This window comes from Lepidochelys olivacea, assembly GCF_965140295.1.
Source record: "Lepidochelys olivacea isolate rLepOli2 genome assembly, chromosome: 4".
Lineage (NCBI taxonomy): Eukaryota > Metazoa > Chordata > Testudines > Cheloniidae > Lepidochelys > Lepidochelys olivacea.
Window position 1 is genome coordinate 75,766,532 of NC_140414.1, and position 16,397 is coordinate 75,782,928.

Genomic DNA, 16,397 nt, shown 5'->3' on the forward strand with positions numbered 1-16,397 from the left:
ACTAACTACAGGGGGAAAATCACCAACTCATAGATTTTAAATTTAGGCTATATTTCAGCACAGCACATCTAGGTGTTTAGCAGTAAGCATATGAATAGTCAGTGGGAGTACTGTACTTAAAATTGAATACATGCTTAAGTGCTTTGTTGGATTAGGGCCTGAAAGTGCAGATTTTACAAACAAAATACAGGAATGAGGCAGATAGCTTGTGCCAGACAGCAACAAATGAGTCTTTCTTTGCATCATACTCTTAACATGGATAACAGCAAACTTACACAAAATAGTCATAATCTTCCTTCCCACCCCTTACTCAAGTATGATGCTTCACCTTTGCTATAGCAGGTCTTTATCAAAGCTCTGCGTATTTTCTTCAAGTGCATGCAACATTCCATTACAAACTTGTAGGCCAAAACTCTGTCTCTACGCAACAACACACAAGTGAACATTCAACAAATTCATTTGTATTATTTTACTCTGCTTTGATGGCTTCAAATGTTTCAGAAAAAAACATCTTGAAAACATCTTTCATGTTCTAAATGTCAGTCTGAAAATAGCGTTGGTAAATCATGTAGTCAGTTGCTTGACCATACCTTCGTTCGTTATGAAATGTATTCAGGAGATCAAATAACCAATACCAGTCAGGTTTATTGCTCTAAAGCAATAATAATGTAATACAGGAAAAAAGTTCAATATGATACCAGCCTCTTGGAAGTCATCTTGTGCATCATTGTTACATTTACTTTACACAGAAGGATGTGCTCACAAAGTAACAAATTTTAGCTAGGAGTATTTATAGGATGATTGTAGAAGTTACAAAACTCTTTACATGTCACTGAAATTCAAACCACCAGTTTGTCCAGTTTTCCTTAACTACTTGTTCTGTTCCTTTCCTTATCTTTGTCTTGGGTACTAGCCTTTCAGGTACTGGTCCATGAAGGTACCTTCTAGGTTTGTACCGGGATAGAACATTCATATATCTTGTCCTTTTCCCTTTGGGACCTTCTACTGTTAACCTGTGAGAGCAACTCCCACTTGTTGCTATGGTAACACACTCATGTCCTGATGCTGACAGTTTTTCAATTAACTTAAGCCAAAGCTTACTTCAGCTAATGCAAGGTGTTATGGTATACTTGACATGGCTGGACAGAATTGTGAGGAGGGTATAATACATTCAGTAACATAACTTCCTAACACTTACATTAATACTATGCCTAACATATATGTATTGGCGAACAAGAACAATTTATTCTCTCATGTCCAGATTAGCCAATATGTAGTTAATAAAATGCACATTTTAAAAGATGTGTGCCAGCTGAAAATTCTTCATGTCACACCATGGGGTAAAAAATGAGATAGAAGACTATCTGTTGACATCCACCTCTTGTGAGGAGTTAACCATTTTCCACTTTCTCCTTGATGATAATGCTTTCAGAAGACCAGCCTCCTAGAGAACCAACAGTGCACTACTTCTTCTGTAACCATGCCAAGAATGTATTCGAAAATAGGCCCTGTATTAAACATATTCCAACTGAAAACACTGTTCTTGGAAAAGAAAATCAGCAGAATGTTATGACACAATGAAATAATTGAGGATGGGGGAGAAAGGGAATCTTGATTTGAGCGTTTTAAAGTATGTATGATTTTTTGTTAATTTAAAGCATGTTTGTCACATTTCAGGAGCTGCAAAACTCCACAGCATCTGAAGGACAGGTTGTTGTACTAGAGTGCAGAGTCAGGGGAGCTCCGCCCTTGTATGTCAAGTGGTTTCGACAGGGTGTTGAAATCCAAGATTCTCCAGACTTCAGAATTCTCCAAAAAAGTAAGAAATAGCCCTTTGGCTAGCCCAAATAATATTCATGTATTCTCAAGAAAGCACCATGGAATTATCCTCGGTCAGTCAAAGCAGTCACTTTCCACCATAAGGATTGAGTTCTGGATAAAGGGAAAACCTCTTATCCACTTATTTGGGTAATAGTAATACAGACCAAGTAAATTAATTCCAGAAGAACTATTATAGGCAGGCGATATGAATGTCATCCTTGATTTTTCCTGCCAGTATCATCTGCATAGATACTGTACTTGCCTGTAGTATTTCTATACAGAACTTTTATTCTTGTTATTAATGTAACCTCTTTCTAATACATTTTTCTTGTTTATTTTCTCCTTGGATAATGTGATATCCAGAGCCCCGGTCTGCAGCTGAACCTGGTAAGAATCATATGAAAAAATAATCTTTTGATTCACTAGCTCTTTGTGTTTGCATTTAAGCCATAAATAGAACAATGTTTCTGGAGCACTTTGGTAATATGAAAACCCCCTTAAAGACAGTCTATTCTTTTATCACAGGCTTCATATTCTGCACTGTGCTTTACATCAATTGCTGTATTAGTTAAACAGTAAATTCCATTCAGACCAATATGGAGGGCCCCACTATCAAAACCTTTAAACAATCTTTATTCTCAGAAAATGAGCAACTTGCAAGCTAATGAGGAAAAACAATCCCTGCAAAATTCCATCACCCAAATTCTACTTGCATAGTTTTGTAACACCAGACCACTAAATGCTGGTTTCCTCAGTCTAGCTTCCCAGATGCAAGCTGTCCCAAATGTAAGCAGAGCTGGCTCAAAATAAGCACCTTTAGTTCCAGTGAGCCTTTCCAGTGTATTCACAAGGTATGGCTCTTGGAACTCAGCAGGCATAAAAATGGTCCTTCCATTTGCACTTTTCTCTCTACCTCCTTTTTTCACTGTTCACACAATTGTGATATGGACTTTTCTGGGATATCAGGTGGAAGTTGTAGGAATTAGAACATATGTTCTTCCTTGCCATACCATTTTTGTGTTTGTGCATGAAATCACTAATATCACCAACATGGCACTTCTAGCTCCTGTTCTGTGAGAGAGAAAGAAAATGGTTTCTTCTAAAGCAATTGTTTAGGCTTTTGCATAGATTGCTTGGCAAATGTCCTTTAAGAGCACTGCAGCCAACCCTCCTGCCCTCCCTTTCTCCAGAGATTAAGTCAAGGGAAAAACTAATTAGTAGGAGCTAATGGGGCTAAATACTACCAGTACTGTCCCAATTTTGTAGTCCCTGGCTCAAACTACAGAATGTAGCATTACTTGCTGCCAGTGACAGCTCTTGCTATGACTAGAGTTGCTCCAGCCACTGTAATGTAGCACACTTGGCTGCCTGGCAGGGAACTCCTGGCCCTGCAGCACATTAGTGGCAGAGAGAAGGCACAGAGCAGGGTTATTTCAGTTCATTATCGCATCAGCAGAGTATAGGGCTGTTTTCATATGCTGCCTCTGCTCCTACTTTCCCAGATCAAACAACAATTCGGGGAGGGGATGCCTCTTAGCTCAGTGGTAGAGGGTGACAGGTAGCAAGGTGAAGGGGTCTGAACCGGGGCTTGTTTTTTGCAATTGAAGGTTTGTGAGTGAATGTGGGGTGTTCTGAGCCTTGGGGTATCAGACAGGAGATGGCTCAGAACTCATAAATAAATAAGTGTTCAGATGTGGATAAATTAGGGCAGAAGAGAAGAATTCTCTGCCTGAGACATAGGTGTTGTATAGGATATTTCTGAACTGATAGGACTTGGTTAGAGGAGCCTAGGAACTTTGAGATTCTGCACTGGTGGGCATGGGGTGAACTAGCAGGATTGAATACAGGGGGGATCGGAATCAACTGGTGATTTGAGTGGGTGAATTGGTGGTGTGCATGTGAGGAATCTAGGGTAAAAGCTAGGTTGAAGAGGAAAGGTTTGGGACTAGGAAAAAACAGTGAAGGGCTAATATAGATAACTATGGTCTTCCACCATGTCTTTTATGAAACTGGGCTGGAAGAGAGAAGGAGGGTGCTCCTTTTTTCACCTCGCTTCTCCACCAACCTCCCTTATCCCCCAGCAAAACACTTCCCTATTGTGCCCCGAGACACATTGCCTCAGTTTTGGACCTTGAAAATATTGATTAGCAGAGGATGTGGAGAGGTGGGTGCGCATGCAATCCCATCACTTATTTTGGGCATCAGTTGTCATGGCAATAAGTACAAAACTTGCATCTGTGCCTATTTTTTTATATTGCAACTGCCCCACATGGTTTTCAGAGGCCTGAAATGTGAGATGTGCTAGGTAACAACCTTAAAAGAAAGTTGAAAACAATATATTTGCTCAAACTGGCCTCTCACAGCTCAAGAGTGAGTACAGGTATTAACTATGAGATTAGGGTTATAATTATACACTCATCTATATTTGTTAAGGATGTCAAATTACAGTGCAATCCAATTTTTCTGAAGGGTTTCAGAGACCTCTGAAGCCTTTGGATATGCAGGGGAGTCACATATGGTATGCATTGCTATTGTGGGCTGTGACTGACTGTTGGTTAACTAGGAGTTTGGTTATATGGTGGTCAGATAAATTGAGCTAAAGGAGGAGATATTTAGAAGTAACTAAGGGATTTTATACTAATGCTGTACAAATAACTGACTATTTGGTTTGGGTGCAGGTCCAAAAAATCAAAAATGAAAATTGTTTCAGGTTAACCCAAAATGAAAATGTTTAGTAATTTTTGGCAAACCAATATGTAGAGAAAAATTTCATTTTGTGTTAACAAAAATGTTTGTCAGTGCTAAACAAAACACTTTATTTTGATTTTGTGTTTCTTCTAAAACATTTAAAAATGTTTTTTAAATAAAATTGAGGGAAATTCCAAAATAAAATGTTTTTCCAAAAGAAAATGTGGAAATGTTTCGTTTCAGAAATGCTGAAACTGTTTTGACATTTCCAAATTTTTTAACCAAAATAATTTGCCAAAATCTACTTGAATTTGATTATTGTTTTAGCCAATCAAAGATTGCATTTTGGGGTGAAAAAAGATTTTGCATAAAAAATTTAGCCCCCACTGTGTTTAGGAGGCCTGGTTCCATTGAAAGTCAATGGGAGCTGTGTTCCTAAATTTCTGTGGAACTACTGAAAACTTCCCCCACAATATGTCTTGTTGTAGCAAAATTACTCTACTCAAGTTATTGTTTTTTAGATGTTATAAAACAAAGTGGATCAGTGTGATAAGTTCCTTTGAAAAAATGGAAATTAGAATTCTTTGAAAATAAGGACTGTTTCAAATTCTGTTTCTAGATTTAATACACTTGGTGTTATGAGAGAAGCCCTTGGCATATCTATATCAATAGTATCAGCAGTGCTCCCTCAAGCGATTGTCCATATACTCATTCCACTGATGTGTGCATGTGCTTCATATTCTAGAGGTGGGAGTCTTTTTGGCCAGCAATATCCATAAGGCATGCATGTGCTATTCAGTCCTTTTGCTCCACTGCAAGGGCACGTAAAGGAGAGGTGTGCTTGCTGCTGTTCAGTTCCTCTCACAGTTTAGAGATGGAGCCCAACAGTCCAAGAGACCGCCAGCCCCTCCTTGTAGTTTTAGCTAATAGGTGTATATTATATTTGGTTGCCTGTTGCAATCTTTAGTTCTTAGAGCTCACCCGGGCAGTATGGTGTCATCTGATTTGCTGAGATTAAAACACTGCCCTTCATGGGAGGGAACTATCCCAGCTTCAAACAAACACTTGAAGACCCTCTTTTTTCTCAGAGAATCACTTATTCCCAGTAAATGTGTAATATGCAGGTCCTTCAGCTCCCAAGCTAGAAAGGACAAGGAGGGCTGCCTTTAGGTCTTCCTAATGACCAAGTCAATGAGACCCACTTCTGAATCAGGCTCACTAGATTCCAATGTACAGGGATCTTCCAAGCCTGCGTATAAATGCAAACTCTTGGCCTTCAAGAGTTCCAACTTAAATTGCAAACATGACAATAGCATTGTCCTTTGACAGACTGCAGGGAGCTAGAAAATATTGGGGCAGGTCACCTAACAGAATTTCCTATAAGGAAAACCTCCCCATGGCACTGAATGTTGTCTGAGACTTTGCAACCCAAAAGGGTTCCCACTGAAGTTCACTCTTGAGACTGTTCGAACCGTATGGCACCGAAGCATCTGGCACCAAAATCCAGAACCTCAGGAAAGAGTACGGTATCAACCATGGCACTGTCTACTTCCGTGGTCCAGGCACTGACTCTTTTGGGACTGGATCAAGCCAATTAGGACAGTTCACCATCACTGTGGCAGAAATTGCTATAATGTCCTCCAAAACCAGTTCCCATGAACATGTACTCGCCACCCTTCATGACACTATTTAGATACTGGCACCAGTAGTCCTGCAGATTTACCCAGAACCACAATCGCCCCTGCTGTTGACTTCCACACAATGATCTATCTTGTAGTTTGATCCCTAAATCTCTGAGGGCAAATCTCATGGATCCAAGTTATACATTCTTCTGGGATTCCTCTTTGGAATTGAAGGACAAAGAAATTCTACTTCAGCAACAGAGTTACTTACCCAGCTTGTCTCCACAGCCCTCAACAACTTGTAGAGGATCCAGACACTGCTCATGCAAAAGATATTGGGACCCACAGAATCCAGGCTTATGGTTCCCAATCCCCTGGCTTCTAGGTTCATACACACTGATGCCCATGTGGCCTTGCTAGGGACCCTGGTTGGCTCACAGGAACTTCGACCCCAGGGAGCCACCTCACCACCAGAAGTCTGCTTCCTCCATGACACTGCACATTCAGTTGCCCTTAATAGTCCTTCTGATTCCTACACAACCACAGGCAGAGGAGGAGGTAATGGAAGAGCAAGCACTGGAAGACAACCTGCTGGCACCAATCATTCTTTCCTCCTCATCCCCTGATGAGGTCTTAGTGCCACCCACACCCCACAAACAGACAACTATAAGGGTTTCCAACACACATTAAAGAGGATGGCAGAGACCATCCAAATCCATATTGCAAAGGGACAAGAACAGACATATAAATTGATACACGTACATCAAGCCTCTGCAGTAGGGAAGTCAGCCTTCCCAGCAAATGAGACAATCATGGATCCAGCCAGAATCTTGTGGCAGGCACCTGCTTCTGTACCACTACATCCCCCAGCACAGATAAAAAGTATCAGATGCCTACTATGAGTCTGGAATTCTTTTACATGCATCATGTTCCATCTTCCTTTGTAATTGCTGTGGTAATGGTAAACAAAGAGACAAAACAATTCTGATCCACACCAAAGAAAAAGAGCCAAAGAAACTAGATTTATTTGGGCAGAAAGCCTACTCTTCAGCAATCCTACAGTTCTGTGTAGCCAATTATGAGGTCCTGTTAGCCAGATATAAGTTCTGCATACAAGAAAGACTGCTTGCCTTCTCAGACAACCTTCTGATTGACAGTCACAAAGACTTTGTGTTGTTAGATAATGCAGGCTAGCTTGTAGCCAAAAGAGTCTCAAGCAGCACTGGATGCAGTGGATATGGCTGCCAGCTCAATGGCAATGGCGGTTGTCATATGTGTGGCATCATGGAGAAGTCCAAACAGTGGTGGAGGACTTGCCTTTAAAAGCGGTCATATTGTTCAGCTCTAAAACTGACTTGGCCCTCGATGCACCGAAGAACTCATGAGACACCTTCTTTTCCTTCAGAGTACATACAGGTTCTTAAGGGGAAACAAATGAAACAGAAGTATCCCCCATGGGGACCAATCCAGTAACTCTTTTACCACAAAAGGTCTTCAGAACAACCCAGGAAACCACAGCATTTCCATAGGAGAAGACAACCCACTGCTCCACCACAAATTTCCTGATCTTCTCAGCCCCAGAAGCATTCATTTTGATGGGATGGTCAAGAGATGTGTCCTTCCTCCATCAGCTCCAGAAATTTCTGACCTTCCCTTCAGAAAACTGTTAGCTCACTTCAGGCATACTGGGTCTCTTACCAATATGTATACAATAACACATGACTATTCCATCAAGTTTTCTACGGTACCTACCCCTAACCTCCTTTGTTGTCTCTTTTCAGAGACCCTACTCACAAGGATCTACTATGTCACAAGGTCCTCATGCCCCTCTCTCAGAGTGATAGAAGGGTTCCTTACAGGGGAAGGTTTCCTTTGAACATTTTCCTAACCCTGAAGAAAGAGAGGCTGGCAACCCATCCTAGACTTGCAGAACATCAACACCTTCATGCACAAATTAAAAATCCAGATGGTCACCCTAGCATCAGTAATCATGACACTGAAGTCATGAGACTTATTTGCTTCTCTCAAATTCAGGATGTATACTTTCACATTTCCATCATTCTGCCCCATAGGAAATACCTGAGATTTACAGTGGGACAGGACCACTACCAATAACAGATGCTACTCTTTCGACTCTCCACAGCACCAAGGGTATTCACCAAGTGCTATCACTAGCAACAGTTTACTTAAGACAAAACATCAACATGTATCTTTACCTCAACAATTGGCAATTATGGGGAAAATTGCCTCTTCAGACCTCCAAAGCCATCTCCATTACACTCAACCTTTTCAGGAGGTGAGGCTTGAAAGTCAACAGAGAGAAACTGAGCTTAATCCAGTCCAAAGGAATGACTTCACTGGCACAATCCTGGACTCCTCCACCTCCTGTTCCTCAAGACAGGTTTGAGAATTTGTCTTCCCTTTATTTTTCGGCTGGAAAGAAATCCAAACACCAATGTAAGGTCATGCCTGGCCCTCCTAGACTAAGGAGGCTCCTGAACATTCACTACTCCTCATGCCAGACTTCACCTCTGATGCTTGCAGGGTTGGCCGAAGTTGTTTTACACAACCTCCAAACATCACTTGGACAAGCCCATCTCCATCCCACCATTGGTCCTATTCTCACTGAAATGGTGGAAGGACCCATAAAATGCATGCAGTGGGTCCCATTCAGAATACATGTATCTTCCACAACAGTAGTCATGGATGCATCCCCACAGAGATGTGGTGCTTGTACAGAAGAACTAACAACACAGGGCCTATGGTCCCTGAGAAAGCAAAGAATGTACATCAATCTCCTAGAGTGGTACAGAAGGCCTGTGAGTTTTTTCTCTCCCTAATATCAGGACAGTTAGCCATGATTTGGACCGACAACATAACAATCATGTTTTACATCAACAAGCAAGATGTGACCAGATGTTCCTCACTCTGCCAGGAAGCAGTCAGACTCCGGAATTAGTACATCAACCATTGAATATACCTAGAGGCAATATGCTTAGTTGGACTGCAGAATGGATAATGTCAGCAGATGCTTTCTCCCAAATCATGAGGGGGAAATCAAAGAGAGGATACTGGCAGATATCTTCACATCCCACAATAAACCTTTTTGCCAATCAATGCATACGCAGGTATCCAATTCTTCTTAAAAGGTGGACAGAGTCAGGGATCTAAGTGGACACGTTCCTGGTACCATGGTCGGGAGTTCTAATGTAGGCTTACCCTTCAACCTCATTAATTTTCAAAGTGCTCCACAAATTCAAACAGGGCTTGGCCAAGCTAATCCTCATAGCTCCAGCATGGCCCAGACACTTGTCAACCAATCTAGTAAATTCTCAGTAGCTCAGCACAGAACCTTACATCTGCTACCTGATCTGTTATCTCAGAACCAGGGTCAGTTCCCACACCCTAATATACCAATCCTGCACCTCAGATGGAGGCCGGATGGATGTTGTCAGTAGAGCAGGTTTGGTCCTCTCCAGTTAGAGAAGTTCTGATAAGCAGTAGAAAAGAATGAACAAGACAAACTTATCTTTCAAAATGGACATCATTTTCTCATTGGGGTAATCAAAAATAATTTATTCCACTTCACTCCTCAATCCTTCAGATTCTTGACTACTTACTTGAACTCAAAAGCAAGAACCTGTCCTTCAGCTCTGTCAAGGTACGTTCAGTGGCAATGTCAACCCACCATCTGCCAGTAGAGGATAATAAAGTTTTTTGTCATATGACAGTGGTGAGATTCCTGAAAGGCCTAGTTAAAGAATCCCCACCTATCAAAGAACCAATTCCCCCAGGGAATTGAGTCTAGAGTTTGCAGCCCTCATGGGACCACCTTTCAAGCCAATGGCCTCCTCTTCCCTGCTGCACCTATAAGTGAAAATGGCATTTTTGCTAGTGATAACTTCAGCTGGAAGAGGAGAAATTCAAGTGCTAATGACTGTTTACAGTATTCCACCTGGATAGAGTAGGAATTAGGACACATCATAAATTCTTTCCCAAACAGCCAATACACCTACCAGTATTCTTTCCAAAACCTCACACATCCAAATTAGAGGCAACACTGCAGGTGCCGGATGTGAGGAGAGCCATGGCCTAGTTACTACCTAAATGGAACGAAACTTTTTAGAACATTTCCAAGACTGTTTGTATTATGGAAAGGATGAAAGGGTCAGTAATTTCATCTCACAAACTATCTAACTGGATTTCTGCTTGCTTTAAATATGCTAAGAGGTGGTCAAGGTAGACTCACCACCACCCATCTGAGCACAAGCTATGTCAGCACACATAGAATCATAGAATATCAGGGTTGGAAGGGACCTCAGGAGGTCATCTAGTCCAACCCCCTGCTCAAAGCAGGACCAATCCCCAATTAAATCATCCCAGCCAGGGCTTTGTCAAGCCTGACCTTAAAAACTTCTAAGGAAGGAGATTCTACCACCTCCCTAGGTAACGCATTCCAGTGTTTCACCACCCTCCTAGTGAAAAAGATTTTCCTAGTATTCAACCTAAACCTCCCCCACTGCAACTTGAGACCATTACTTCTTGTTCTGTCTTCTTCTACCACTGAGAATAGTCTAGAACCATCCTCTCTGGAACCACCTCTCAGGTAGTTGAAAGCAGTTATCAAATCCCCCCTCATTCTTCTCTTCTGCAGGCTAAACAATCCCAGTTCCCTCAGCCTCTCCTCATAAGTCATGTGTTCCAGACCCCTAATCATTTTTGTTGCCCTTCGCTGGACTCTCTCCAATTTATCCACATCCTTCTTGTAGTGTGGGGCCCAAAACTGGACACAGTACTCCAGATGAGGCCTCACCAATGTCGAATAGAGGGGAACGATCACGTCCCTCGATCTGCTCGCTATGCCCCTACTTATACATCCCAAAATGCCATTGGCCTTCTTGGCAACAAGGGCACACTGCTGACTCCTATCCAGCTTCTTGTCCACTGTCATCCCTAGGTCCTTTTCCGCAGAACTGCTGCCTAGCCATTCGGTCCCTAGTCTGTAGCTGTGCATTGGGTTCTTCCGTCCTAAGTGCAGGACCCTGCACTTATCCTTATTGAACCTCATCAGATTTCTTTTGGCCCAATCCTCCAATTTGTCTAGGTCCCTCTGTATCCTATCCCTATCCTCCAGCGTATCTACCACTCCTCCTAGTTAAGTATCATCCGCAAACTTGCTGAGGGTGCAATCCACACCATCCTCCAGATCATTTATAAAGATATTGAACAAAACCGGCCCTAGGACCAACCCCTGTGAAACCTTACTACATCACTGTGAAACTTACCCATATCAGACATTTGAAAGGCTGCAACTTGGGTGTCAATGCACACATTCATGACACTGTGCCTTTAACAGAAGCCTTCCATAATTGTTTTGTTAACTACTTCAAGCTCCTACCTCCATAATATAATAATTGTGTGGGAGTCACCATCAGTGGAAAGTGCACGTGGGCAATCACTCGAAGTAGAAAGGGAAGTTACTTACCATGTACAGAAACTGGAGTTTTTCAAGATGTATTGTCTGTATGCACATCCCACCCTTGTATCCATTCTACTTCAGAGTCCTACCGTAAGAGATTCTGCAGTGAGAAGGAATTGAAAGGGGGTGACCGTCCTTTGCTTTTATATGCCCTCGCAGCAGAGCACAAGAACTGAAAAGTGCACATGCCCCCTTCAGGTACTGCTGTCCAAAAAGACTCCAGTCTCTAGCACATGAGGTGCATGCCACACCATCAGTGGAATGTGCATACTATAACACATCTCAAAGAACTCCAGTTACTGTACACGATACGTAGCTTCCCTTTTCTCTACTACCAACTCCTCTGCTTTGTATCTCCTAAACGTAGCTTATATTCCCTCACCCCATCAGCATGTCTCAAGGTTTCTGAAGGAAGTAAAATTTAAAGCAAAGTTTTCTAGGAAGTCTACAGCTCACCAAGAAATCTGCATTTTGCTTTTTTCACATCTAGTTAAAATTATTTTCAGAATTAACTCTCATTGATATGATCGTCTCTGCATATTTTAGCAATTTTAACCACTCATTGAGGATTAACAGTGCGACATGAGCTAATTGTCTTCTATTTTGGAGACTGTGTGATCTACTGGACTGGGACTCAAGAGAACTGGGTCAACTCCTGTCTCTGCCTTTAGTTGCTGAGTGAGCCTGGGAAAGTCACTACCCTTCCCTGGTCCTCGGTATCCCTATCTGTAAAATGGGGATAATGATACTCACTTCCTTTGTAAAGTGCTGTACAAGAGCTAGGCATTATTACTAGCTAAAATATAAGTAGAGTACCAGTGAAATGAACTTAATACTGTAATAATTAAAATTAAAATAATACTGACGCTGACAGTAAATCAGTATTTATAACTACTACCTGTACAAAGATGGGAAAATTGTAGGAGGGATTCTGATTCAGGAGATGGTCTTTTCCCCAGCTCTCTGGAATGTACTACGTCATCACTCTGAAGGTGCAGAATGCTCTCGTTTCCGTGTCTGGCCAGCTATATTCATGGAACTCTCATTGGTGTCCATGTGAGATTCTCTGCATGTACCATTGTTGAACTAGCTTTTTCTGGTTTCTACTATTCCCAGTGATAGTCCACACGGTGGGCCTGATTCTGCACCCAATGAAGTTAATGATAAAGCTTCCACTGGTTTCAGGAGTTTAGGATCAAACACTATATGTGTATAGGGAATAAGACAAATTTAGCAGAATCTGTCCAAACCGGAAGAACTTTAACTTTGCCTGTTGTGTGAGGAGCAGAATTTCAGAGTTGAGGAACCTTACTGCATTTTTTACAATGAGCAGTTGAATTGATTCCAGAAATATAGTGGATCCTTCTTGTTGCTTTGTGTTGCAATGCAGATTCTAGGAAACCAGATAAACCAATACCTGTGAAAGGAATGGCTCATAAGCAAGCAAATTTCAACTGCTGCTGAATGCAGACAGTGAGAACATGCACAAGAACTGGGTAAAGTGTGAGGAAGCTGACAAACTATGAAAACCTGTGGTGGTATGTGGGCAGGTACTCGAAAGTTTGAGGTAGATGCAGTTTCACCAATTTACTGAAATATTTTGATGCTATACATGTCTTATGTTGTATTATATAGCTAGTGTCCAACTGTCACAAAAAGCCTTACAATGCAAAATTCATGAGCCCTAGATGTTTATCGGTCGATATTAATGAAATAGGAACAGAGACCTCCATAAATTCATACAGCTGAGAGACTGTGAAACAGGTTTTTCTTGTCACTGTTATGTTCTATCTGCCAAATGTGTTTTACACTCCTTTCTCTGTCTAGACGGAAATCAGCCTACATCACAAATCTCTTCAGACTGTTTTGTGAATTAATAACTAGTCAGATTACTTAGGGCCAACATCACAGTTTGTCAAATTACCTGCTCTGTACTTCTTTCTTTGACATTTTGACTTTATGCTGATTGAATCCTTCAAAGAACAGTCTGCTTGGGGATAAAAAAAAAAAGCCTATAGAGTCATTTGCCAGCTGTTGATGCTTTGGCCATTACTCAGCCGTCTGGAGGCAGCCACAAACTGTATTGAATTACTTGAAGACAATTGTCTAAAGGCATGTAAGAAGAAAACTATATAAAATCATTTTTCATACATTTCCAGAAAATTGCTGCACATAAACTCTTTCAAAGCACAGTGCTGCATAATTTGACCAAAAATTTCTGAGAAGATAGACATCACTTACCTTGGATCATGCATTCTAGGTTTCATGTTTTGCTACAGTAACCCAAGGATGCATGATAGGAAATAGCCCTGTACAAAATTTCCAAATGTGGCTGCATTAAGTTTGAAACTGAAAAAGTAATGCAAATGTAACAGACCTGCCACAAAATTCAGCCTTTTCATCCTGATAGTTAAAATACAACCAGTTCTCAGTCAATGAGTATACACATTATAGGGCAGATCCCAGCTGGAGTAGTTCCACCCAAGTTGAAAGACTATCTCAATTTACACCAGCTAAGATTCTGGCTCTTCACTATGTAAAAGAAAAGAGAACATGAGATCAACAGCATCTAAATTCAGAGGGGTAACTCAACATTCAGAAATGAAAAGTAAAGGTAAAATAAACTAAAGCTATCACTAGATTAAGAGAGAGAAACTATAAATGGATTAGAGAGAATAGAAGCCCAGCTTTCCCTGCTACTCTGATCCACCTCCCTACTAACACTACCTCAGTTTTCTTGTGGCAGCTGTCCTCTGCTACCCCAGTGTATCTGCAGTATTTTGTATTCTGTCCTTGTCATACCGCTCAGGCTGTGTTGGCATGTTGGTGCTTCCCAGTCCAAGGTCAGCTCACTAGTTCTTTATATTCTTAGGGACTTTATAACTGGAAATATGTGTTATAACAATTATTGTAAAGTATTTATAACCTATTAGCATGTTTTAATAGTCAAGCCTCAATTACAAGTTATGTTGCAATATAGGCTCTCACACATATATATATTTAGTTGTATAAGAAATGTACAGCTCTCTATTTTCAGAATGTTCTCAACTCTTTGTGAAATCCAAAAATTTAAGATTCTTCCATCCCTATGCACATTAGGCATAGTGGAGTTACTCTCTGCATAGATTGAGATAGTGGCAAAATAGGAGAGAGAAATCTCACAACAAACCAGCTTCTCCTCACCCAAAAACTGATCATCTCAAAAGCATTGGTGGCTAATTCCTAGAGGGGTGACTTTTTTTCTATGCTGCCACCAAAAAAAACCTTATTTTCTCTTGATTAAAATATTCATGAGTTAAGTTGTTTCCAGGGATAGGCTGGCAGAGGGTGCTTGGCATGGTTAAAATATATTGACCTATCTGGTAAAGAGCCCAACACCACTAAGAATCTATATTCTCAGTTTTCTCACAAACAGCCATTTTCTCATTCTGGTGCTCATAAGATATCAGGCCCTTAAACTGTACCATTTTGCTAACCATCACACCTCTCCTCAGTTAAGTTCTGACCAAATATTTCGTGGCTCCTATCTCATGAACTATCTCCAGAGTTAGTCAGTGCTGCATGTCTTCTGAAATCTTGACACTGCATCTTTCAGATGCTGTAAAGCTTTAATCTCTAATTTTAGAGCTCATGAGAATACAAGGTGAAATCACTCTGGAACTGCTGTGTAGGTGGGAGGGAGGTGCAGCAATGATGATCAGAATTCCCTACATAAAAGAGAAGGCGTCAACTAACGTTTTCATTATTTTTGTTACCAAATGTTCAGAGTTTTCACAAGACTGAGCTGATATTATCTATTCTTTTTATTTGAGGCACCTCTTTGTCTTTGCTGGAACTCTGTGGTTTCTCGTCACACTCCATTTAATTCTGTTCTACACTTACTTGTTCCTCCCTGCCTTCCAGACAGATTCCCAGTTTACTAGAGGGGACCCATTGAGTACATTGCTTTCTTAATCTGTGGTGGCTCAGGGCATAAAGGACCAAGAATAGAAATAGGAAACAGGTTTACAGCTGACAGGTTTTTCACAGTGCAGAAAATGACCACTGTTCTTACCCGCTCTTTTTTTTTTTTTTATGGCAAACTCTGTTGTGGCTTTGGAATTATGAAATGCATAGAGCTGTTGCTCTATACATTGCATCATGGCCAAAAACTCTTTGTTTCCCAGGATTACATGTGCATTACAATGGAGGAAGCTGAAGATCAAAGTTGAAAATCAAAGCTGCAGATCAAAGAAAAGCATCACCTTTCATGTGATGCGCACACACATTCTGGGAAGTAAACGGTCATCTCTGAAAAACACTACACCAGGGAGAAATTAGTAAAAATGCTCCAGAACCAGAACACTAAAAACAGAAATACCAACATGGACATGGGTACAGCTTTGTTCCCTAAAGATCTAATAGAAAATATACTATTTGTAGACATAGAGGTCAGGGGTGAAAGGTTTCTTAGCTACATTTAGGTCTCACTTATGATGATTCTGACTCACAAGCAATAAATGAAAAAGATCAACGTGTGAAATACAACCCTTCTTGTTATCCAACTGACAAAATAATCAAGTGCTTGCTTGCCTCAGCATTTTACATGTTTCAGCGAACAGAATGCTTTTGTATTCATTTAGTCAAGTGCTAAATATGTTCAAGGCCTTGAGAACAGCATTTCAGAGCTGCTGTCTGGAACAGATTTCTGTGATGAAATTATTTGTCAGCTGATGATTGCTGGAAATAGAACAGACATTTTTTACTTCAAATAACCAGATTTTAGTTAACACAGCAACAGGGAAAGA

The 16,397-nt window shown here is 41.0% G+C and overlaps 1 protein-coding gene across 2 annotated transcripts in view; it reads left to right on the forward strand.

Moving 5' to 3' along the window:
* Nucleotides 1–16,397, forward strand: part of PALLD (palladin, cytoskeletal associated protein) — a 358,590-nt gene that overhangs the window by 149,778 nt on the left and 192,415 nt on the right. For both annotated transcript variants that reach the window (XM_084626104.1, XM_084626105.1), the window contains 2 exons: nucleotides 1,678–1,819; nucleotides 2,185–2,208. In XM_084626104.1, coding sequence (XP_084482230.1) covers nucleotides 1,678–1,819; nucleotides 2,185–2,208 — 166 coding nt within the window. The remainder of the gene's footprint in view (nucleotides 1–1,677; nucleotides 1,820–2,184; nucleotides 2,209–16,397) is intronic.